This window comes from Balaenoptera musculus, chromosome X (assembly GCF_009873245.2).
Source record: "Balaenoptera musculus isolate JJ_BM4_2016_0621 chromosome X, mBalMus1.pri.v3, whole genome shotgun sequence".
NCBI classification, from domain to species: domain Eukaryota; kingdom Metazoa; phylum Chordata; class Mammalia; order Artiodactyla; family Balaenopteridae; genus Balaenoptera; species Balaenoptera musculus.
The window spans coordinates 71,965,475-71,992,867 of NC_045806.1; the positions used below are offsets into that span (position 1 = coordinate 71,965,475).

Sequence of the window (27,393 nt, forward strand, 5' to 3'; positions counted from 1 at the left end):
TACATAAATTGATTATTTTTAATTTCCTTTGACTCTAAGTATAATTTTTTTCCTTGAAGGAGCATTATAACTATTAGCCTAATAATTAAACAAAAAACATAGGTGCATTTTATATTTATAAAAGATATTAAACACATATTAAAATTTTACTGGGAATGTACTGTTAGTAAGGACAAATGAGCTTGCTTTTGTGCTAAGTTCAAGTAACAACAATGGATATTACTTTTTGCTGGAATGAGACAGGTGTGAGCAAAATTTATTTTTGTTTATTTGTTTGTTTTTACAGATATGAGCACTGAAAAAAGTTAGTTCACCTAAATAAGTGGATATAAATTGAGGAAGTTTTGTTATAGCAGTATCATTCAATTCTTTGATCTCCTTTTGCAGGGTCAGGAAACTGACAGGGACTATGAGTCAATGTTAATGTTTTTTAGCCTCCTTCAACATTTTGTAGTGATTTTGGGTGCAGTAACTTAAGACAGGATTGGTTAAGAGCCATGTGTTTAGCATCCAAGCTTTCTAAATCTGATATTGCTTTTCTTTTCACCATAGCACTACCTGCTGTGGTTTGTGCCAAGTGAATAGTTCCACATCAGGACCGTGATAAGTTGTTATGTACAGCCTTTACTACACAGAAATCTATAACCATGTTATTTTTCTTTAAGTTGTATAATCATATAATTCTGGGAAAGAAATAAAACTAAGTATTCCTAAGTACATTTGAATAATGTTAACTTCTGAAGTGTCCCAGCAGCTGACTAATTTAATTTACTGGCCAGGATTTTACTCAGAATGCAACATCAAGAGAGTGTATGGCTGCTAAGTTACTGGGAGATTTCAATTGGTTTGCAGGCTTGTCCCCCTACTTGTATAATCGTTAATTATTTAGAAGGGTATTTTAGCCCATAACCATTTTGGCATTTTCATTTTAAAATTCCAGCACTTACTGAGACAGTAAGTTCTGTGATAATAAAATCATTTAGAAATTGTCATTCATTAATTCTACCTATATTAAATAGTTACTAGATACCAAGTAGATAGTAAGGCAATGGGTAGGAGATGATTAATAAAATATGGTTCCTATCCTCACAGACATCTTTATTTTTGTTTTAATATGCTTAAATCTTTCCTTTATAATGAGAAACTTAAAAGGAACCCTCATGCTTCATAAAATATTATTCTCTTTATTTTCTAGACAATACTTTCTTAGTCATTCTACAATTCTGTGTCCAAGATCTAAGAAAATGGCCATCATCTGCATACTTTAATAAAGCGCATTCTCGGTAGAATCATATAGAGTACTGTACTATCAGTGTTTAGATTTTGACAGGTATTAGTTACTATTCATCTTATAAAAGGTACACAGGGAAATACACAATTATATCTGAATCATTAACAAGCTCAGGGAACATATTAGGAAAATAAAGTTGTAGATTCTTAGTATCCAAGAAGGTATTATTTAGAGCTGCTTAGATGGCCAAATCAGTAATTCTTCTTGTGCCTACCACATACTATTTACACTTCTATTATAATGTTTTATTCATTCTGCCTGGTATTTACAGTTCGCTTACTCTATGTCCAACATTGTGTTTTAGGCACAGTGGGGAATACAAAGGCCTAAAATACAAATCTTGACTAGACATTTACTTGGAATGTTATCTACCCAGATAACAGAAAGGTAATTCATGTTTAGTTGCCAGGACTCACTGTGTCTGGGGCTCATCAAAAGAACTATTTGAGATTCTCTTCAATTATTTATATGCTAAGTAACAGCAGCAGACAACACATTCACCAAGGAGAAAGGATGATACATGCGAACACTGAGGCTTAAGGATCCTATTGGAAAATAGTTTGGAAAATTGAAGATGGGAGTAACCTGCTTGTAATTGGTATAAAAATCAACTATATATCTATCAGTGTGTATTTATTAATTGCTTAGTATTAGAAAAATATAGATAGATAGAGAGATAGAGATGTAGATAGGTAGATCGATCGATCGATCGATCGATAGATAGATAGATAGATAGATAGAAATTGATTTATTATAAGGAATTGGCTCACATAATTATGGAGCCTGACAAGTCCCAAGATCTGTAGTCAGCAAGTTGGAGACCCAGGAGGGCTGATGATATAGTTTTAATCCAAAGGCCAGCAGGCTTGAGACCCAAGAAGAGTCAATATTTCAGTTTGAGCCTGAAGTCAGGAAAACAAAAGAAGAAAAATGAGGTCCCAGCTTGATGGCTGTCAGGCAGGAGAAATTTCCTCTTATTTGGGGAAGTGTCAGTATTCTGCTTATTCAGGCTTTCAACTGATTAGAAGAGGCCCACCCACACTAGGGAAGACAATCTATTAGTCTGTTGATTTAAATGTTAAACTCATCCAAAAACACCTTCACAGAAACACCCAAAACAATGTTTGACCAAATATCTGGGTACCCTGTAGCCCATTTAAGTTGACACATAAATTTCCCATTACACCTACCACAGCAAGAGGGGAAAGGAAAAGGTATAATTAGATTTATAGAAAATTGCAGGTAAAATATCTACCAAAACTTACAAAAAGATATTCATTTTATTCTCTATTTCCAAATTTTTAAAAATCCATTGCAAGTATAAACTTGGAAATTTGTTCAGCCTCCATATCAGTTCTTCAAAACTGATGTAAAGAAGTAAAATGACTTGTCCAAGATCATACAGCTCATTAACTGTAAAGCCAGAACTAAAATCAAAGCCTTACAATTACAATATTCTTTCTAAGGATCCAATGGTACAATTCCCCATTATCACATGTATGCATGACATGGAAGTTATAAAATTCAAACTAAATTTCAAAATGGCATTGGTGAATACATTCCTGATACAATACTGTTATAGAAACATTTATCCCTGTACAGAGTAGTGATCCTGATTCATACCTCAAAGAACTTTGTGCACAGTTATTACTGAGTTATGTGACAATTTGGAGTTACTTCAAAACATGCTTTTGCATCCTCTCATACGGACTTTTGAACAAAGAAAATAGACCTTTAACACTGCCTGTGAAAGTAAAGAGCATGATAAGGAAGTGTTTATACTGGCATGGAGCCAGGATGAACTATTGGTTTTCAAGTTTTGGTTCCTGAGAGAAGACATGTCTTCTAACCTAATGAGCTTAGAAAAACACTGTTCTCTTCCTTCAGCTGTAGACTTAAAATACTGTTACTACATTCCCTAGTGGAGTGTGTGTTTTTAGTCATGGGTAAACAACAGTTTCTTATGTTTCTGGAATTGTTCAGGTTTTCAAGCAAATATTTCTATAAAGACACTCACATTTTCAGATATTTTGTAAAAATAACTACAAACGTGCATGAGGGGACTGATGACAAGATGTTTTCCCTTAATGAACCACCATAAAATTTTCCATAAGAACCCCAAAATAGATCATAATGAATTCCTTGTTACAAATTCTCCTAGGACAAAGTGACACATTTTTAAAAGTGGGTTGCCAGGAAATGAAATCTGGCAGGGGATGGGGTGAGTGGGATCTAGAAGGAAGTTAGTTTAAACACTTTGCTTTTGCTCACTTGCTTGGATTTAAAGGCTGAAGCTACTGTACTTCAGTTAGGAAGGAGCTGGGTTAGATATTTGCAAGTCCAGGCGGGAGGGCTGGGAGCGTGCAAATCTAGCAGCTGGAGTGTGTTGTGGTAGCTGCTTTCCTGTGCTAAGCTGATTTACTTGTTTAAGGTCTGACCTCATCATCCTGTCAGTATGGGTTCCCACCTACACTGTTAGCTGCAGCTTTCTGCTTCAGCTGGAAAGCTAGAAGTATTCACAGTATACCACAGACAGCGGGGGAGGGGGGAGCAAGAAAGACTGCTCTCGGCACTTGTGCTTTTGTTAGTCCTACAGAAGAGGCAGAGAAACAAGAGATAACAAAGGCTGTTTCCTTTCTGTGAGAGAAGGCTTTTGTCTTTCCTCCTGCAACGATGTCAGTGTCTGGCAAGAAAGAGTTTGATGTGAAACAGATCCTAAGGCTACGCTGGAGGTGGTTTAGTCATCCTTCTCAAGGTTCGCCCAACACTGGAAACTGCCTTCAGCAGGAAGGATATGAGCATAGAGGGACCCCGGTTCAGGGCAGGTTGAAGAACCACTCTCGGGACAGAAATGGACTGAAGAAAAGCAATAGTCCTGTCCACCACAACATACTGGCACCAGTGCCAGGATCGGCCCCTGCCCATCAAAGAGCCCTTCAGAATTGGCACTCACAAAACCTGATAGAACATCTTCGATCAAATGAAGATACTCCTAAAGCAGTTCCAGAGGAGAATTTGTTTAAAGAAGCTTGTGAGAAACACTCACAAGATTTGGAGATGATGGCTGATGACAATACAGAAGATTCTACAGCAAGGTAGGAGTTTTCGAAAATATAACAACAAAGTCATAGCTTAGGTTAACTTATCCTCTAAAACTCTTATTTAATGTTTAAATAAAAGTGTTATAATAATCTCTGAATTTGTATGCAGCCAATCAGGGTCTCCAAGTAACCCCCTCCTTTAAGTCTATAAAGGAAAATAGTAATAATACATTCATTTTGATAATTAGTGGGATATATGCTTTAGAGTTGTGAGTTTACTTTTCCTATTCCATTCCGATTCCATTAAGAATACTGTTTCAGTTCTAAGAGATGTTTATTATAATTGCTAATTTTCTGTATATATCCTCTATGGCTTGAATGTTCAAATAGTTATGATTTTTTGTACAAGTGTGATGAATTATATAGAACTCTTTCTGACTTTGTCAGGCCAACTCTGACAAAATACAAGCTCCGACTGCTCAGCACATCCTTATCTGCTCCTTAGTACGTGGTTGCTATATTGACGCTTGATAAATGTTATCTTTATGTGAGACTACAGAACAGTTTCCTTTGGCATTTGAGATTTATTTCAAGTTGTGTTAGTTTCATAGCTAGTTTTCAATTATGAAAATATTTTGCATAAAGCAAGTAATGAAATGTTGCTTACAGCAGTGAGATCTTAAAGTAGGAAATGGAACATGTCGGGTGTTTCAGAATATTAAAATTGAATAAGAAGTGATAATAAAGTATAGTTTAAGTATAGCTCATAAAATATTTGACTTTATTTTTCTGTCCACCAGAATTATTTGAGTCGTAGGAAATTATGTTCCCTCCTCTAATATTGTCTAACATAACTTAATCTAGTAGATCTTTACTTTTTTTTTTCTTTTTTCATTATCAGATTTTATTTCCCCAACATGTTGTAGACACAATTAACGATTTTGGTAATGTAATTAAAGTGTAAAAGAGCTACAGAAAAAGGTATTTTTGAAATGTCTTAAATTTTATAGCAGTTCAGCGTGAAGGTATGCTAACTTATTTAGAAATCTGGATATTGTGTATACTGTGTATCTGTATACTGTGTCTCTACATAAGTTTAGAGGAGAAGGACTGGCAAATTTGCTTCTAGATATGTTTTTGCAATATATCTACCTGACAGTTCCTTGCTTCCATAATTTCAGAACATAATCAATAGAAAAAATAGCATAACAACATTATGGCAAAAGACAAAGCAACTGTGCAAAATGATACTTTTATACGAACTCAGTCTTTCTGTATGAAATGTAAATAATGAAATGATTTTTTGAAATGAATTTAAGTATAATAATAGATTGTGATACAGATGTCTTAAGAAATAAAATGTGTATGTAAGAATTTTCCTAAATATTTTTGTGATTACTCCAGAAAATGCTATATAACTTTTGGGATTGCAGGTTGTATTTAGTACAAATACTTGGATTTCAAAGTAATATATAATCTATACTTTAGATTCAGCAGGTTTTCAAATTATTTCCCCTCACCATGAACAACAATTTTAAAAACTGCTGAATTTGGAAGTTAATATTAAGCACATTTGACTCTGTTGTAGAGTAATTTAAATTATCCACTGTGACTTCCTGACAAAATTCTTTGAGGATCCCTAAACTGATTTTCCAGCATGAGAATATATTTACAATAAATTAGCTGCTAAATAAAAATGCCAGATAAAATGTCAAATATAAAGTGTCACCAAGTAATATTTTTTAAATATATTTCTCTTTTTATTTTATTCTTGATAGTGTTCATGTTCTAAAAAATTTTCTGTTAAATATCATATGGTTACAGTGGAAAGTTAATATTTTCTTAAAATAAATACAGGAAGTGGTTTTATAGATGTGCCAAGGATATTTTAAGCAGAACAGAAGGGGTAAATTGAGGACCTTATTAATTGAAATATGATGGTTTATCAATCTATCATTACCCATTCTGAATTGTTTCATCTTGGGTAAAGAGAGTTTGATAAGGAACTCTCTTATTCCCCATTTTTCTAATGCCTCTCTTTTTCAACAAAATTGAGAAGCAGGAGGAAAAAATCCTGCGAAGTTGGCAGCAACCTGTTATCCCCTCAATAGAACTCTTGTGGTTAAAAAAACAAACAGACAAACAAAAACGGCAGTCAGTGTGGAGAACACAAGATGGGCTCTAACACTTGGGGCAAAATAAAGGTCTTTAAGCCATCCTGCTTCCTACAAATATTGCAGGGGATTAATAGAGAGAATGGACTAAATTACTAGCATGTAATATAGTTGAATAAACTACCATTATTACTAAAACAGATAGTAAAGCCAAGGTATTAAAGTTATATTAATATGTTTTTATGGGATTTAAAAACCCCAATACATTCCTATGTAATTGAAGTATAGTATGTACTTCATTTATGAGCAACTCTGTATCATGATCCCACACCGTGAGTATGCATATATCAGTATGCCTGTCATCAGAGGTCTGGGCTCAATTATCATTTTCTTTTTGTCCTAGTTATCTACTAATTCTGGATCTTTGCTTCCCCATAATGTCCTTGCTCAACGTCCTTTCTTTTCTTTATTTCATCCTTAGAATTCCAAAAATCAGAATATTTTAAGTGTATTATGATTATGCCTTTATATTACAGAATATTTAGTTATAAGATTATATATATATATATATATATAATATATATATATATATATATATATATATATAATATATATTTTAACTGCTCATAAAGAGATGATTGCCTAAGTACCCAGGTGTATAAAGTGGTAAACTGCATTTGCCAAGACAAATGCGGTTATCTCCTCATTGCGCTTGAGAACATTGAATAAAATGCTGATGATCTGTGTATGGGCCCAGAACAACATGCCCCAGTGCAAAGCTGGAGATTCACAGGGGTGTTTAGTTTTAAAGAATTAGCAGGAATGGGGATCATAACCTCATACTACCTGTTGCGGCTTTTGGTCTTTGCAGAAATTACTAACTGTATGATATATGATTGTGTATATCTTTGCCAGTATTGCACTGTTAGACAAGACTCCAAATTCCCTCCATTTGAGACCTTTTCAATTTTCAAGTGAGCTTGCCTAGAAAAAAAAAAGAGCAGCTGGCACTATATACTTTGATATCCCAAAGAAGGGGGGATTGGATGAATAAGACTTAGAATTAATTAATAATTCATTCCACAAATATTGAGCACCATTGGGTGTCAGGCACACTTCTAGGCACTGGGGATAAAACAGGATCAAAACAGAGAACGTGTTTTCATAGAGTATACATTCTAATGGGGAGAGAGAGATAATAAAAATAAACCAAAATGTGGTACTTAAGTGGTTGTAAGTAGTATGAAGAAAAAATAATTAGAGAGAATAGAGTGAAGAAGGGATACTCCTTCAGATAGGGAAGGCCTTTCTGATGAGGTAACATTTGAGCAGAGATCTAAATGAAGTGAGGTCATCTAAATGAAGAGGCAGCCATGAGGATGTCTGACTCAAAAATTCAAACAAATGAGAGGTTACTGCTGCTGTGCTACAGGGGAGCCCCTAACCTCCATCCATATTTTTTCTATTCACATCAATGCCACATGTCCCCACACAGTCCATTGATTAATGTTCCGAACACCCTTAACTGGTGAATTCAAAAATGTGTCCGGACTTGTTGTTTATTATAGTGATTTTAAGATCACATGCATATCCCATGGTCACAGAGGAGGCTTTCCAGCCATCCTGTTAACCATGGTGCCATTTTGTCCTCTGAGGTTCTGGCTATTCAACCAGCAGACCATATGCCTCATGTACAGTGGTCCCTGTGTCCTTTGTGAAAATGGACACATGATGGTGTATTTGCTTTCTTAACAAAACAATTCAGATAGGGCCAAAGTGTATTGTGCGTCTTTATCCTCAACACAGATACATCTGTGATATGGAATATGCTTGGGAAATATTTATGCATAAGAGAAATCTTAAATAATGAAGCCTATTGTAATATCGTTTCTCATAAAGTAAGAAGTAAGGTACCTGGGTATTTACAGGGAGCGCTTTCCAGGAAGACAGAACAGCAATTTCAAGAGCCCTGAGATGGGAGTGTGCTTGATATGTTTAAACACAAGGAGGCTAGTGCAGCTGGAGTAGGGTTTTCAAAGGGGAGAGTGGTAGCAGATGATTTTGGAAAGTGGTAACAGATGATTTTGGAAAAGTAACAATAATAATACAACATTAAAAATAATAAGAAGTACCTTTTGTAGACCTTTACTATGTTCCAGGCACTAAATATTTTACATATATTTTCTCATGTTCCTAAGGAAAATTTTGGAATGTAAAGGTAACATTCACATCTTTCTCTGGGTATTATTTTGTTGGATATCTGTTGTTGTTGTTGCTTATCTTCTTACAAGGCAAAAATAATGTGGCCTTCTAAAGTTCAGAACTAGGCCTGCATTACTTAATTTCACACTGCATTATTCAGTAGAAACTGTTACTTCAAAGGAAAGAATAAGGAGCTAACTACAGTTTTATTGTTGTTTATAGAAAATTTAAGGTTAAATCCTTTTGTCGATGGGTTAAAATGTACCATATAAAACTACATAAGTTATTCAACTGCTTTACTAAATTTAGAATATTTTAACATATAATTTAAACTTAGTGCAATGATTCCTAACATTCCTAATTCCTAATGGAACTTATGTTGGTTGATTTTAAATCCTTGCTACGCACAGCCTCTTTCCTGAGAGTGAGGTACCATGGTCCACACGACTCATTCTTAACGTTGTGGTATTGCATATATATTTAAGTTAACATTAGTTAAAATATATTTAATATTTGAGAAAATCGGGACTCCTTTCCATCTAGGCATCTGGCAATATGTTAGGGCCATGTTTCTTTAAGTATTATGATTAAGCACCTCTAGTTATTTCTGATATTTGAAAGATAAGAATCATTTTTCTTCTGCATTTGGAAATATAAATAAAGAACTTAAAGTATGTGGTACTACTTAATATGTGACTTCAGGAGCAGCATATTAATTGCATTGACCTGTTACACATTGCTTAAATATTCAACCACTTAGTACTTTAAAGTTTATTTTTTAAACTTGTATATCTCCTTTCTGATTTTTGTAAGACATCTACCCCTTAATACTAATCTTTTTGATTTATTTCCTATGACCTTATAAGTAAAAATAGTTTCAATGCTATATGTATGCAGATATACACACATGCACATACATACACACATATGTATACATCTATATGTGTATATGTATATCAGTGTGAAATTCTTATATTTGAAGGAGATGAAAAACTAAAATTGAAGTGGAGGACTGGGGAACACTGGATCCTTAATAAAGAAACATAAGTCAATATTCTGCAAGATGAATCTGGAATATCTTGTGCCATAAAGTAGAAAGTCCTCAAAAAAGTAATCATGGGGGTATGTCAAAGGGACACAGGAGCCAACTGAAAAAGCTCCTAATGGCCAAGCTGGAACAATATTAGCAAACAAACAAAAAAAAGTATTATAAACCTAAGTAAAAAATAAACATTTAAGTCTGTATTGATATAAATCAATGATTAAATAAATAAGACAGAAAAAACAAATCTCTGGTGCAGAAGAATTGGAAATAATTTATGTACATACTCTGTCCTCAAGGAGGTGGAGCTGAATACTGTACCTTAAGTGTGGGCGTGACTTCTTTTCAAAGAGTGAGTATAGCATGGAAGCGTGGTGGGGGAAGAGTACATTTACAGTGGAGAAAGCTGAAGAACACTCTCTCAGCCAGGTAATCAAGGTTAACATCAAAACTGCTCAGTAGTGTTGACAGTATATATACTTGGTATGATGTGATGAGAATGGCACTTTACTTCTGTCTTCTGCCTCCATAAAACCCACCGCCCCCATCCCAATCTAATCATGAGAAAAACATCAGACAAATCCAAATAGGAGAACATTTTTCAAAATGCCTGGTGTTTAATCTTCAAGCTGTAAATGTCATCAAAAACAATGAAAATCTGAGAAACAGTCACAACCAAGAAATGCCTAAGAAGACATGATGAATAAATGCAATATGGAAAAGAAAAAGGACTTTAGGTAAAAACTGAGGACATCTGAATAAAGAATGGACTTTAATTAATAATGATGTATCAAAATTGGTCAATTAATGGTAACAAATGTGCCAGACTAGTGTAAGATATTGATAATCGGGGAAATTGGATGTGGGGTTTATAGGAACTCCCTATACTATCATTATACTATCCCAATTTTTCTTTAAAAATGTACAGTATTTTAGCAAAGACTATCTTAGTAAATAGATTTAGTAAATAAATACTAGAAGACCACCCAATTTTAAGAATTGAGTACGTTATTTGTTTGTTATTTGTTAGTTTTGTTTATTTTTGTTCTTTGGCAACTGAATAGAAGGATACCGAATCAAAATCAGTGGGCTGTTACCTCCTCCATGCAAAAATCTTATACATTAGCAACAAGATTTTATCCTAAGGGCAATCCTAGGGAAATCAGCTAAAGTTCTGTTAACAACTAAAAACTACATGCAATTTCAGTTCCTAACCCCATGATCTTGATTCTATCATTTGGTTTGGACCAACTTTTAAGGGCATAGCAATTAATAAAGTCATAGTTGGGTATAAATAAACTCATTTTTATTTAATCGCTCCAGAACACCGTGGTTGCTAATGAAGTGGTATATATTTACTGGAGCTTTCAAATGAAAATATGGCCTGCCACTTTTTTTCTATTTCTTCATATTACTGTCTGTGGTTTATCTCTTAGGAGGAAAACAATGGCACATATAAAACAAACTTCTTTATATAAAAATCTTTATTACTCCATGCTAAAATGAAAAATACAGCCATTGAGTATATTTTATTCATGGTGATTCCATTCCATTAAGATTACAATTTCACTAAAGAGAATGGAAAATGTGTATCCCAGTGGTTGAGAAATAAGATTTTGTAAATAGACTTAAAAAGAACGATCTAAGAAAATGTAACTAAAAGTGAGAAAATCAAAATCAAATAGTTTTCATTATCTGATGTTTTAGGATGGAAAAAGTATTACTGAAATTTTATTCAACATAAGGTTTTACTCTGAAAACATTGTAAAATAATTATTTCCCAAATAGATATATAGATATAATACTGGCATTTGCACTGGAGGAGAGCAATACCAGCGATCATGTTTATTGAAACTATCAGAAGTGAATGCTTTTTTACTCCTGGCAAACTTTTCTTAGCCCGTTACTGTTAGTCAAAGTGGCTTATCCTTTTCATGCTTTCAAATGCTATTGTACAGAATGTAGATCTGTTGCCCTCCTTACACACTGTGTATTGCTATTGCTTCTTCAGGAGCCATACTATACACCTTGCAAGTGTTTTTGGCAGGTCTTTAACATGTGATTGGTTCTTGGTCATTCCACTTTTAGCTCATTCAATAGAAACTAACTGTTAAGTCTTTTGTCCACATTTTCCCTGTATAACTAGATTGCTTCAACACAGTGGCATTTAGATGTCCTTTTTTGGCTAATGTTGATTACATTGGCTATAACAATACTAATAAACAATTGCATGTGTAACAGACTGTCACATAACACTTTAGGCAACTCTTTAGTCTGAATTCTGTTGTAACATTCAACAAGCCAATTGCTTAAATAAGATGTTGATGTTCATTTGTTTCCGCCATTCAACAAGTGTTTATTGAATCCCAATTGTATGCATTATGTTTTCTTAGGCACTTTAAAGATGAAAGATAAATAATAGATGTTGATTCCCACTTGATACTTAAAATACTATTGGAGAGATAAAGTGCATCCACTTGGAAGGTTTATGGCAATAAAAAAAAGAGTGTATTGCAAAAAGAGTTTAAGTTGCTTGGTCATTGAAAACGCTAGGCATTCAAAGACAAGAAATAATTCTTCTGACCAGAGCAATCTTAGAATGCTTCATGGAGGAGCATGATTTGAGATCAGTCTTAAGGATGGATAGCGTTTTGATACAGATATGGGGAAGAATGAATTCTAGGTAGGAGGACAAACACAGTACCTTGAAAAAGGCACTGAAACATAGAAATTTAAGGTGTGCTCAAATGGCAGATTTCAGTTTGGCTGAAGTGAATGATATACATTGGAGAATAGTACAAAGTTAAGCAAGAAAGGAAGGTCAGGCATAGATTATGGAAGATCTTAAAAGACAGAATAAGGAGTATCTGGACTTTATCTTAGAGGTCTGGGTTTTTTAACCTCCAAGAATTTATTGAAATATTTTGTGTCTGTGAATAATTTTAGGGAGAAATTCCACTTGCTTTCCTCAGATTCTCCAAAATTCCATTACACAGGAAAAACAAAGTAATGAATGGTAGCAAAGAAAGCATGTTAATAGATATAATGCTTTAAGGGAAAGAATGTGGTGAGAAAAAATAGAAAATATAGGACTTGACATGTGGAATATCCTTTTAGGATGTTTAGATTTTAAAAAGTATGATGCTTTTTTTTTTTTTATCAAGGTCTAGTTGAATGGGATTCCAGGACTCTGAACAGTTCACTATACATTTGAATAAGTGATTTTTAATTTTCAAAAATATCTTTTTAGCTTTATTTTATTTTTATTGTGGCAAGAACACTTAAATTGAGTTCTATCCTCTCAACAAAATTTTAAGTACACAATAGAGTATAGACACAAAGTTGTAGAGCAGATCTCTAGAACCTATTCAAGTTTTATAATTGGAACTCCATCCATTCAACAACAACTCTCCATTTCCCACTCCCCCCAAGTCCCCGGAAACCACCATTCTACTCTCTGTTTTTATGAGTTGGATTATTTTATGTACTTTATATAAATGAAATAATACAGCTTTTGTCCTTCTGTGACTGGCTTATTTCACTTAGCATGATGTCCTCCAGGTTCACCGATATTGTTGTATAAGGCAGGATATCTCTAAGGCGAATAATACTCTATTGTATGTATATACCACATTGTCTTTATGCATCCATCTGTTAATGGAAACTTAGGCTGTTTCCATGTCTTGGATATTGTAACTAATGATGCAATGAACATGGCAGTGAAAATATCTCCTCAAGAAACTGATTTCAATTTTTTTAAAGATATATACCCAGAAATGTGATTGCTGAACCCTGTGGTAGTTCTATTTTTAATTTTTGGGGGATGTTCCAAACTGATTTCCTTCCCAGCTGCACCATTTTACATTCCCATCAACATTGTACAAAGGTTCTGATTTCTCCACATCCTCACCAACACTTGTTATCGTTTGTTTTGTTGTTGTTGTTGTTTTTATAATAGTGTTTTTAACAGATTTGAGATGATATCTCACTGTGGGTTTGATTTGTGTTTCCCTGATGATTAATGATGTTGAGCACCTTTTTATATACCTTTTGGCCATTTGTATGTCTTCTTTGAAGAAATGTCTATTTCTTTGCCCATTTTTAAATCAGATTATTTGTTTCTTTGCTATTGACTTGTGTGAGTCCCTTGCATATTTTAGATATTAACCCTTATCAGACAGATGGTTTAAAAATATTTTCTTCCATTCCATAGGTTGCCTTTTGAATATTGATTGTTTCCTTTGTTATGTAGACACTTTTTAGTTTGATGTATTCCCACTAGTCTATTTTCATTTTTGTTGCTTGTGCTTTGGTATTATATCCAAGAAATTATTGCCAAGACCAATGTCTTGAAGCTTTTTCCCCGTGTTTTCTGCTAGGAGTTTTATAGTTTCAGGTTTTCATTAAAATCTTTAATCCATTGTGAGTTGATTTTTGTGTATGTCATAAGGTCCAATTTCATTATTCCTAAGTGTTTTATTCTTCTTGACACTTTTGCAAATGGAATAGTTTTCTTAATTTCCTTTTTAGGTAGGTCGTTGTTGGTGTAGAAACAGAAAGGATTTTAAATGTTGATTTTGTATCCTGCAACTTTACTGAATTTGTTGATTAGTTCTACCAGCTTTTTTGAGGAGTCTTTAGGGTTATCTACATATAAGAGCATGTCGTCTACAAACATAGATAATTTTTCTTCTTCTCTTCTGATTGGGATAACTTTTATTTCTTTTTCTTCATAAATGCTCTGGCTAGGACTTCCAGTATTATGTTGGTTGTAATGGAGTGTGGGAGGCAGATCATTTTCAGAGACGCTAGATTAATGAGCTATACCTGGGGCAATTCTCTTTCCTGTTAGTGCAGATAGAATCTTGGACTTCACTGTGCCCAAGAATCATCTGGGGAGCTTGTTAAAAATGTAGTTACTCAGTATCCACTACCAGAGAATTTAACTTATTAGTTTCGAGGTGAGATTTAGGAATCTGAATTTTTAACAAACTTCTGAACCAAACTTTAAAAAACACTTCAACAGCTCCTGCAAGCCTAATTTGTCAGGATTCCTACAGGATCCTAATACTTGATATATTTGTAAACATGCAATATATAAAACAGCAAGGCCTTATATAAAGTATAATAGATTATAAAGCATAATAATTGATTGTACTTTATATACAGAATTGTAGATACACTTGAATCTATGATTTACATTAAGTTCTCAAATGTTGACCAAGAAAATGCTTTAAAAATAGACAGCAGCATTAATTTAGCCTTTCATTCTTCCGTGTGTAATGAACTTTATTAAGTTCTGTGAAAGGATGACAAAGGAATAAAAACATATATCCTACCCTTATGGAGTTTCCAGTTGGAATGGAAAAACACAGCCTCCCAATAAAAGTTTTAAAAGCAGTTACAAGGTAGCAACTCAGTTCAGATCTCCTAGTGTTTAATATAGAAGCTACCCAGGATAATTAAGATGGAAGTAGGGTTAATGACTCAAGACGTGTTGAAATGCAAACATAGAAAATTTAATCCAAGAATAGCAACAAATTTCAACCACATGGAAAATTTTTATTATTGTTAATGTTTCAACTCAGAAACAGACACTTTACCATCATTGTGGTCCCTCAACTCTCAGGTGAGGTATTTTGAAGGTTGGACAATGATTACTAATATAATGCTATATATACTATAGATACTTATTGAAAATACTGATTATATTTTGGCAAACTGCCTGCAGACCTGCTTTCCCCCCTCAGTTCTCATAATTAATTCACTGTTCTTCTCTTACTTTCTCCTTACTTTTTTTTAGTAATTGAGAGTTGCTCTCTTCACCTTCTATGTTTTCTTTGCTCTCCATATGAGGTAATACATTCAAAGTACGTAAGTATAAAATTGTAACCCAAAACAAAAACAGTAAAAAGGAGAAATTGTTTTTTGTCATTCTGAGCTAGAAAATGAGATGAAAAATTAAGCCTTTCTCTACAAATTATGAATCTGATTAAGATAATTAATATGTTAAGTAATCTCCTTTCAGAAGCATTTGGCTGATCTAAATAACTTGTCTTGCTTAAGGATAAAGCAAGTTTGATAGCAATTAGCGTACAACTTACTAATGTATCAATATCAAGATGATTTTTATTTCTATATTAAAGAAATAAAAGTACATACATTTGAATTTGCCACATGTGATCAAAGTAAGTATATATGCTATAATTATTTTCATAACTACTATATAGATGAAGAAAAAGGAAATTTATGCTCTGAATTTTTTATCCCTTTTCATTTGACTGAAGTTTATAAAAACTGCACATTTACAAATATCTTAGGATTTTGGTTAGAAAGGACTTTTAAAGAAATGGACAGGTGTGGTAAAAGCTTAAAACATAGAATGACTATAGCTAATTAGTGGCAAAACTGTAACTATAAGCCAAATTTCCTAACTCCTGGACTTTAACCACGCTCTTCTCTTTTTTTTTTTTTTTTTTTAATAAATTTATTTATTTATTTATTTATTTATTTTTTGGCTGTGTTGGGTCTTCGTTTCTGTGCGAGGGCTTTCTCTAGTTGCAGCGAGCGGGGGCCACTCTTCATCGCGGTGCACGGGCCTCTCACTATCGCGGCCTCTCTTGTTGCGGAGCACAGGCTCCAGACGCGCAGGCTCAGTAGTTGTGGCTCACGGGCCCAGTTGCTCCGCAGCATGTGGGATCTTCCCAGACCAGGGCTCGAACCCGTGTCTCCTGCATTAGCAGGCAGATTCTCAACCACTGCGCCACCAGGGAAGCCCCCACGCTCTTCTCTTAATAGCATATTCAGCTACTTCCTTTTAATAAGTTTATGAGTGTGCAATCATCATTATAGCTGATGTCTAAAAGTGCCTATGTTAGCCTGTTTACAGAATTTCTTACAAGTAAATACATGAAATAATTTTTACACTTCACATCAGATAACTGCCACATCAAAGACATAAATTAGGACATTTTACATACCTTTTTACCATAAAAAATAGTTAAATCATCTTGTTCATTCTACTGTTTGCAGAAAATATCTAAAATATTCAGTCATTTTGAGAATAGATGTTTTGCTTTGTAAATTGTCTGTCACCACACAAGAGCTTCTCCATACACTCAGGAGTTGAAGAACAACACAAAGAGTGTCTCTGGTCAAGGAATCATCTACTCTTTTGGCTTCTGCCCATTAGTAGTATGGGTAATCAAGAAATGAATGAGATCATATTTATGCTGTTATTCTTAAGTAGATCAATGTTGCAACTTTATTCAAAGATGAGGAGGTAATTCAAATAACACTGACAGTTTCTCTGTAAGCTAACCAACAAATATACTAAAACAATTAAGCCCTATTCTCTTATTTTCCTTTCAGCAATATAAAACTGGTGATAAATATATCTATGTAAAACATTTAAGATAATTTTTAAAGTTATCCTGCAACTTTTTCTTCTTCAAACCCAAAAAGTCTTAAAATCCCCTTTCTTGCCCTCTAGATAATTTAGTCTTCTGTTGACAGCTATACATCTAGTAAGGGTCTGACTATCACAGAATTTTTTACTTTTGTGTTGAAAGAGGCTTGTAAAAATAAATGGATAAAAATTGCTGGTGGTACTAAAAGTTCTTTGCCATTAAAATGGGAAGAAAATACTGGCAAAAACATGAAAATTCATAAAACATCTGGTATTGCTTCCAGTCAAGCTTAAATAATAGTTATTTCCCCTTGCATAAAATTATTTCCTTTCATCCTTCCAGCATAGCATAGATTTTTACAGGTGCATGAGAATTGTAGTCATTATTTAGCTAAAACATCAATCTGCCAAAAAGTGTGGAAAAGGCTTATGTGGGGGACATATTTGGCAAAATTAATAAGTAGTGTTTCATTGTCTTTTATTTTGAATGAATAAACTGATAGTGTTTCTAAGGTTCTATTAAAGTAAAACTGTAGAGGATAGCTGATTAAGTCATTCTTAAATAGCTTGATCATCACATACTGCTAAAATATAATTTAAAGTTGTTTGCAAAAGTTAGAATTTAAACATGTATATGTATTTTTTTAAATTTTACACTAAATCACATATATTAATTTATAGGTAAATAGAAACAGAATTTCTTTTGTTTGTTGAATGATGATTGCTTAATTCTGAAAATGTGTCTAAGAAGCACTTATAAGCTAATGGACTATTAAGCATTTTTAATGATTAAACCATTTGCATCTTTAGTATTTTTAAGGTTTTTCTTATTTTTTACTGATGTATGCAGTACCATTAGTGAAGTACACTGAAGGCTTTAAATCACAGGATACATGAAATGGTTTATTAATAGTAGTGAGAACGGTATAGACTGTGACATCAGAACACACTCTATTTATTGAATTCAAGCCTATTATTTAATTTTTTTGACTTGTAAATTATCTTTATGTTGAGAAACATCTTAATCACTCATCTATGCTACCACTGTTACAGTGCTATTTCCCAGAAGGCTTGTTTTGACCTATGTGTGCAATCAAAAGAAATAAAACACATTATATCTAATACAATAATATCTCTTCTCCTCCCTACCTCCATCACCCTAGAAAGAAGAATGGCTCTTGAATTTAAAATAAGTGTTCAGATCACTAAGAGAGCCATTAAGGTCAAGGTCATACCTACACTGCTGAAAAATAATCAAGTGAATATGTGTGTAAAAGAGTAAACTAAAGATTTCTAGACATTTTCCAAGCTTTTTTGCTTTAGTTGATATGTTGGAACCAAGAGATCATTGACTTGGTGCAAGTTGTCCTTTAAAAACACATCTCTTTGACTACATCAAGAAGATGTAATAAAAGATAAGATAATTTTTGTTTATAATATTAATTTGAATTCTAAAGAATATGTTCTCCAATGATTTTATTTTTTATATTTTACATAGTTTTCTAGTTTTTCAACTTTAAATGGAAATTCTGGAATGACTCTGTGACTTTCATCTCAGAGGTCCCAAAATAGTATTCAACCTACACACACACACACACACACACACACACACACATGCAATCTCTCTCTCTCTCTCTTTCTCACACACACACACACACACACACACTTCCTAGAAAAGGTCAAGCTTTCAAAAGCCATGCCCTCATCTCAAGGTACAATTAAATAAATATGATTTGTTTTACTCATGAAACTCTTAAATAAATCTTAACTAGCTTAAATATCATGCATGACCTTCAGATTTTACTCAAGTATTTTTAAAAAATTGTTCAATATCTATTTAATTATTTTTGTCAATAGCTATAACTTCATTCTTCTCATTTAATGGAAACTAAGAGTACATGGCCAGAAAAGGGGGGACATGGGGAACTTTTATAATTATTTGGTTTTTATAATTAATTCAGGTATTCTAAGAAGGGACTACAGAGTGCTACAGAAGTCAACATGAATTAGGAGATTCTAATTTGAGCCTCAAACATGTTCTGGCTTATTAAGTCAGGGTTGCATCAGGAACCAACCATGTCAAAAGATCATGCCTACATAACTGGGTATGAACCATGAGTATTATTGATATTTATTTCTGGAATCTACTATATCCCACTAAAGTTTGCTAGGTACGATAATTTAATTAGCAGAGCAAAAACATAAGTTAAAGTGACAGAATTGGCATTGAAAAAAAGTGGCAATTAAACTTTTGGAGGACTATTACTATAGTTAGAACATCTAACTAAAAGAGAGAATGATTTTTAGAAATTTTTACTTAGTAAATTCTACTCATACTGATCACCTTGGGAATTAATAATCTGAACTCATTTTATTTTATTTCTTTAGATGTTTATTTTGTGGATACTCTCTAGAGTCTCGGGGTAAAATAGAAGGGAAAGCCTTAAATTCTGCCACAGTATATCACTCATGCGGTTTTGAGTATGAGCTTCACCTAGCTCTACATCCTTCATCCTCATTCGTTTGCCTTTCTCTTCTTAAATTACAAGGAGTTATGTGAGAAAACTTGGAAAGAAGAGAGATAACACTACGGATCCCAAAGCTGCACCTAATCTTGTATTTGAGTTGCTTCTCTTGCTGGGCATTGTTGCCCAAACCTTTGACTTTCTCAGGTTTCATTAAAGAGCATAGACTCTTTAAGTACTAAAATTAAACAAATCACATGAGATGTTCATTTTACTTCCCTATTTTATAAATAATTATGGTTAAAATATGCATTAACATTTGAGAAGAGAGTACTGCAGAGTAGATACAAGAATTTGTCATTTTAATGAGATTAGACAATTCAAAAATGACCAAGAATATATAGGTTATAATCTGCATATCATATATGCAGTATAATATACAGTATATATATATATGTATATATGTTCATATATTCTTAGAAGTGTTAAAACTTTGAGTCATTTTTGGTTTAGACTGTTTTCATGTTGGTTTCTCTGGAATCTTCTATTGAAGACTTATCATTATCCAGTATCTGCTGCATTTAATAGAAGGTAATAAGGAGGACATAAAACTATTTTTTCTCAATTAAAACTTTTTGTCATCATTTTTATTTAAATATAAATTTTTCCCCAGTATTTCCAGTTCCCTTTATGTCTCCTGCCTATCTGGAAAGTAGTTTGATCCCTTCTGCTAAAACATCATATTCATGGCAATTTATGTTTTGCTTGAAGTGTCTGATTTTTACACTCAATGATTTTTTTCTGGGATTCAGCAGTACTAAATGCCCTGTGTTTATGATTTTTTTCATAATTTTCCATTTCTCTACAAAACATCTAAAATAATATGCGATTATAAAAATATACCTAGTTGATTTTCAAAATGAACTGTGACTGAACTGAAAAGCACCAATGTAAATTTGCAAATATTAGTTTCTTGAATCAATATCTATGAATTTTAAGCAGGCATCATTGAAAGGTCAGACCTGAGCTTATACATAATAATACTCTCTTGCTGCTGTGCCAAATGCAAACCAGTTTTCCTCCTGTCTCTTGATATTCTCTATGCTGCAGGCTGCAAACATAGAGAATAATTGTTAATTGTTATGGACAGCAGACAAAGTGTGACTTTGTAGTTTATTGTTTGTTCTCCTTAGAAGAATCATTATTTTCGTAGTCTACCACAGTTTGTATTTGATTTGCTCAAAATATCAGGCATCACTTATTTTGTAAAACCAATGGAAATGAAAAAGCACGCTAATGAAATGGCTAATACGGCAAAGAAAAAGTTAATTGTTATGAGCAATGGAATTTATCTTCAACTCATGCTAACAAACCTACAATGCTCATTGTTTTATGCAAAAAAAAAATATATATATATATGGCTCCATAACCAACCCAAGTGTGCTTGTGTCCAGGGACATTTTCCTTCCACATCCTATATAAAAAAGCATGATCAGATTCACCCTGGAGTTAAAGTATCAAAATTCAAAGGCTAGTTCTGCAACTTTTTTGTGTTATGACCTCAAGTGAGTTATTTAACCTCTCAGTTTCTCTTTGTTTTTAAAATGAGGAAAGTATATGCACCTATTTCATATAGTTGTGTGGAAGATTAATTGAGGCAATAAGTATAAAGTCGTTAAACAGTGTCTTACATATAAGTATTCAATTAATGTTAACATTATCATTTTACATTTTGAACAATTTTCATCTTGCCTTATTCATCTTATGTGATAATGCTGATTGTTAAGCATACTATAGTTTCTTATAGGTGATAGAAACTGCCTCCTAATTATTTAGCCATTGCTTAATCATTCACTTAATTATTTTATAATAGGTATAAAAAGTCATTGCTATTTTACCAATTCTTTCATTTAATTTCTCATTTGAGGAGATTTCCACATATAATCTAGTCAATTACAAACATCCTTCTCGCATTCACTAAAGTGGATATCTGGAATGGTAATGTTTAGGAGGTAACATTATCTAGTAATCCAAGCAGTGGGTGGAATTAAAGAAATTTAAAGATCCACTTTAATGCATAATTGTGTTATTTGGATTGTGGTAAAAATCAAACTAAAAATACAGCATATAAGATAATAAAAACTTTTACGTCTGTTGATATTCTAGAAACACATTGTGGGACATGAAAGCAATGAATGTTTTACAAGAGTAGGTAAACTCTCCGTAAAGGAACAGAGGGTAAATATTTTGGGTTTTGCAGGCCATCCAGTCTCTGTTGCTACAACTTAACTCTGACTTTAGCTCAAAAGCAGCCTTAGATAATATGTAAATGAATGAGTGCGACAGTGTTCCAATAAGAACATATTTATGAACATTGAATTTGGAATTGTACACAATTTTCTTGCGTCCTTTTGATTCTGTTAACCAGTAAGAAAATGTAAAATCCATTTTTAGCTCACAGACCATACAAAACAGATGGCTGGTTGGATTTGGTACCACCGGCTATAGTTTGTCAACCCTTGATCTAGAAGCACTTTGTGAGACATGAAGGGAATGTTTTCCACAACATATAACCATGAAAATTCTGTCATGTTGACAGCCTTATCTGAGACACTTTAAGCCTTGGACCTTCCCACTAACTAAGTCTTGCTCTTTTTTCAGAAGTGTTTTGATTTGACACTCTATTTAGATTCAATTTTGTATGTCAAAATGCTCTCACTACTATTAAAGAAGCTAAAATGATCCAGACTGCACGTTTTTTACACTGACACAAAATGGTAAATGAAACTCAAGAAGGTGTATTTACTGTAAATTCCTCTCCTGTCTGGAAAACAAAAATCACATGAAAATAAAACTTCTCTTTAAGCTACTACTTCATTCATATGTCAATAAACATTTAGAATGCATAATATATCCAAGTACCTTGACAGAGAAAATGAGGTATAAAACAACTGCTTTCCAGTTGCTTACATTCTAGTAGAGAACATAAATATGTATACCAATAACTGTAATGCAAGATGAAATGTAATAAGTGCTATAATAGTAGCATATCCAATAAGCCATAGGTAATGTTAGTATTTTGTGAAGTAAATAAGAAAAAAAAAATCCTTACAAAACTGTACCCTTAGTATTAAAAAACAACAACAACAGCTATATCCTTAGTCCCGGTATGTTAACTACTGATGCATTGTGTGTGGTGTGTGTGTGTGACATATTTATCCCTTTGGACAATAATTAGGTGCCTAGTAGTTTCATAAAAAGCAGGCTATTTCTCTATATTGGGAAAATGTTTGTGTTAGGGTAAAGCCAGATACCTAAAGGGAGTGTTGCTGACCAGCGTTTGCTTTTACAGCCCAGTGACGATAATGCTTCAGTCTTGCTTCTGGACTCCTAATGGCAGTCCCGTAAGCAGGCACCGTGTAATTTGAGGAGTGCTAGAAAAATACCTCAAGCTTGAAATATTCTGCCCTTATCCATCTTGCTAATTTCCACATTTTGGGGGAGATTACTTCCTCTTTTTCAAGGCAGTCATTGTAAATAGCCCTGGCTTTTCTGCTACTGGTTTTATAAGGATCATATATATTTGCAGGCTTCTGATCCTGTTTTCCATATGTTGTTAGGTTAATTTTATCATAATCCAAATAAGTCAATCATGTATCAAAATGAATCCTTAAATTTATCATATTCCATCCACTGCTTAAATTACTAGAACATGTTACTTGTAAACAATATCATCCCAGAAATCCACTTTAGCAAATAAGAGAATATTTTAAATTAATTTAAACCTGAGATAGGGATGTATTTGGAAATACAATCCAAAAGACAGAAAAGGAACTTAATTAAGAAGAACAAATTCTAGAAATGACCACTACATTTTGAAAATTAGAAGCCTGTATTAAGAAACACTTAACATGGTGCTGGTATTGAAATGCGGATATTGTGTCTAGGTATCTTGAAAAAGTTATTTAGCTGTAATGCACTGACAACCAAATTACAGAGACATGAATATGCATTTTTGTAGGATTTTTCTAACAGAATTTTTTATAATCACATCATCAGAGTAAGATCAATTGGGCTTTTAAACAAGATCCATGTAAATCTTATGAAATACTACTGTTAATGTAGTGTTCACTTGTTTAAAAGAAAGCCTTTATTTACATTTAAAAAGGTACAGGAAACAGCAAAAAGAAAAATGATCAACAAAATGAAAAATCAACCTACAGAAAATGGCGGAAGAGTAAGACGCGGAGATCACCTTTCTCTCCACAAATACATTGGAAATACATCTACATGTGGAACAGCCCCTACAGAACACCTACTGAACACTGGCAGAACACCTCAGACCTCCCAAAAGGCAAGAAACTCCCCACATACCTGGGTAGGGCAAAAGAAAAAAGAAAAAACAGAGACAAAGAATAGGGACGGGACTTGCACGAGTGGGAGGGAGCTGTGAAGGAGGAAAGGTTTCCACACACTAGGAAGACGCTTCGCGGGCTGAGACTGCGGGTGGAGGAGGCCAGGAGCTTTGGAGCCACGGAGGAGAGTGCAGCCACATGGGTGCAGAGGGCAAAGCAGAGAGATTCCCGCACAGAGGATCTGTGCCGACCAGCACTCGCCAGCCCGAGAGGCTTGTCTGCTCACCCGCTGGGATGGGTGGGGGCTGGGAGCTGAGGCTTGGGCTTCGGTCAGATCCCAGGGAGAGGACTGGGGTTGGCTGCGTGAACACAGCCTGAAGGGGTTAGTACACCACAGCTAGCCAGGAGGGAGTCTGGGAAAAAGTCTGCAGCTGCCTAAGAGGCAAGGGACTTTTTCTTGCCTCTTTGTTTCCTGGTGTGGTAGGAGAGGGGATTAAGAGCACCACTTAAAGGAACTCCAGAGATGAACAGACAAATTACAAGCACTGAAATTGAAACTGTGATTTAAAATTTTCCAACAAACAAGAGCCCAGGACCAGATGGCTTCACAGGCGAATTCTATCAAACATTTAGAGAAGAGCTAACACCTATCCTTCTCAAACTCTTCCAAAATATTGCAGAGGGAGGAATACTGCCAAATTCATTCTACGAGGCCACCATCACCCTGATACCAAAACCAGGCAAAGATGTCACAAAGAAAGAAAACTACAGGCCAATGTCACTGATGAACATAGATGCAAAAATCCTCAACAAAATATTAGCAAACAGAATCAAACAGCACATGAAAAGGATCACACACCATGATCAAGTGGGGTTTATCCCAGGTATGCAAGGATTCTTCAGTATATGCAATTCAATCAATGTGATACACCATATTAACAAATTGAAGCAGAAAATCCATATGATCATCTCAATAGATGCAGATAAAACTTTTGACAAAACTCTACACCCATTTATGATAAAAACCCTCCAGAAAGTAGGCATAGAGGGAACTTTCCTCAACATAATAAAGGCCATATATGACAAACCCACAGCCAACATCGTCCTCAATGGTGAAAAACGGAAACCATTTCCACTAAGATCAGGAAAAAGACAAGGTTGCCCACTCTCACCACTATTATTCAACATAGTTTTGGAAGTTTTAGCCACCGTAATTAGAGAAGAAAAAGAAATAAAAGGAATCCAAATCAGAAAAGAAGAAATAAAGCTGTCACTGTTTGCAGATGACATGATACTATACATAGAGAATCCTAAAGATGCTACCAAAAAAGTACTAGAGCTAATCAATGAATTTGGTAAAGTAGCAGGATATAAAATTATTGCACAGAAATCTCTAGCATTCCTATACAGTAATGGTAAAAAATCTGAGAGTGAAATTAAGAAAACGCTCCCATTTACCATTGCAGCAAAAAGAATAAAATATCTAGGAATAAACCTACCTAAGGAGACAAAAGACCTGTATGCAGAAAATTATAAGACACTGATGAAAGAAATTAAAGATGATACATATAGATGGAGAGATATACCATGTTCTTGGATTGGAAGAATCAACATTGTGAAAATGACTCTACTACCCAAAGCAATCTACAGATTCAATGCAATCCCTATCAAACTACCACTGGCATTTTTCACAGAACTAGAACAAAAAATTTCAAAATTTGTATGGAAACACAGAAGATCCCTAATAGCTAAAGTAATCTTGAGAAAGAAAAATGGAGCTGGAGGAATCAGCCTCCCTGACTTCAGACTATACTACAAAGCTATAGTAATCAAGACAGTATGGTACTGGCACAAAAACAGAAATATAGATCAATGGAACAGGATAGAAAGCCCAGAGATATACCCACGCACATATGGTCACCTTATCTTTGATAAAGGAGGCAAGAATACACAGTGGAAAAAAGACAGCCTCTTCAATAAGTGTTGCTGGGAAAACTGGACAGGTACATGTAAAAGTATGAAATTAGAACACTCCCTAACACCATACACAAAAATAAACTCAAAATGGATTAAGGACCTAAATGTAAGGCCTGACACTATCAAACTCTAACAGGAAAACATAGGCAGAACACTCTATGACATAAATCACAGCAAGATCCTTTTTGACTCGCCTCTTAGCGAAATGGACATAGGAACAAAAATAAACAAATGGGACCTAATGAAGCTTAAAAGCTTTTGTACAGTAATGGAAACCATAAACAAGATGAAAAGACAACCCTCAGAATGGGAGAAAATATTTGCAAATGAAGCAAGTGACAAAGGATTCATCTCTGAAATTTACAAGCAGCTCATGCAGCTCAATATCAAAAAAAACAAACAACCCAATCCAAAAATGGGCTAAAGACCTAAATAGACATTTCTCCAAAGAAGATATACAGATTGCCAACAAACACATGAAAGAATACTCAACATCATTAATCATTAGAGAAATGCACATCAAAACTTCAATGAGATATCATCTCACACCATTCAGAATGGCCATCATCAAGAAATCTAGAAACAATAAATGCTGGAGAGGGTGTGGAGAAAAGGGAACCGTCTTGCACTGTTGGTTGGAATGTAAATTGATACAGCCACTATGGAGAACAGTATGGAGGTTCCTTAAAAAACTAAAAATAGAACTACCATATGACCCAGCAATCCCACTACTGGGCATATACCCTGAGAAAACCATAATTCAAAAATAGTCATGTACCAAAATGTTCATTGCAGCTCTATTTACAATAGCCAGGACATGGAAGCAATGTAAGTGTCCATCAACAGATGAATGGATAAAGATGTGGCACATATATACAATGGAATATTACTCAGCCATAAAAAGAAACGAAATTGAGTTATTTGTAGTGAGGTGGATGGACCTAGAGTCCATCCAGTGAGAGTGAGAGTGAGAGAGTGGCATGGACATATATACACTACCAAACGTAAAATAGATAGCTAGTGGGAAGCAGCTGCATAGCACAGGGAGATCAGCTCGGTGTTTTGTGGCCACCTAGAGGGGAGGGATAGGGAGGGTGGGAGGGAGGGAGACGCAAGAGGGAAGAGATATGGGAACATATGTTTATGTATAACTGATTCACTTTGTTATAAAGCTGAAACTAACACACCATTGTAAAGCAATTATACTCCAATAAAGATGTTAAAAATAAAAAAATAATAAAAAATAAATTTAAAAAAATAAAAGAAAAAAAATGGAAAGCAATGAAATCTAGAAAAACACAATAAGAAATTCTATTGTATGTTTAAAAGAGTTAAAAATGAAAAGCAAAATTAAAAAAAAATCAACCTACGGAATGGCCGAAAATATTTGTAAACCATTTATCTTATAAGAGATTTATATCCAAAATATATAAAGAACTCAATAGTAAAATATTGTTATTATTAGGTTAAAAAATGGGCAGAGGACTTGAATAGACCT

The 27,393-nt window shown here is 34.0% G+C and overlaps 1 protein-coding gene across 1 annotated transcript in view; it reads left to right on the forward strand.

Moving 5' to 3' along the window:
• The first annotated feature begins 3,883 nt into the window (after nucleotides 1-3,883).
• Nucleotides 3,884-27,393, forward strand: part of KLHL4 (kelch like family member 4) — a 99,362-nt gene continuing 75,852 nt past the window's right edge. Inside the window, exon 1 of the mRNA XM_036839970.1 lies at nucleotides 3,884-4,386. Coding sequence (XP_036695865.1) covers nucleotides 3,965-4,386 — 422 coding nt within the window. The 5' untranslated portion in view covers nucleotides 3,884-3,964. The remainder of the gene's footprint in view (nucleotides 4,387-27,393) is intronic.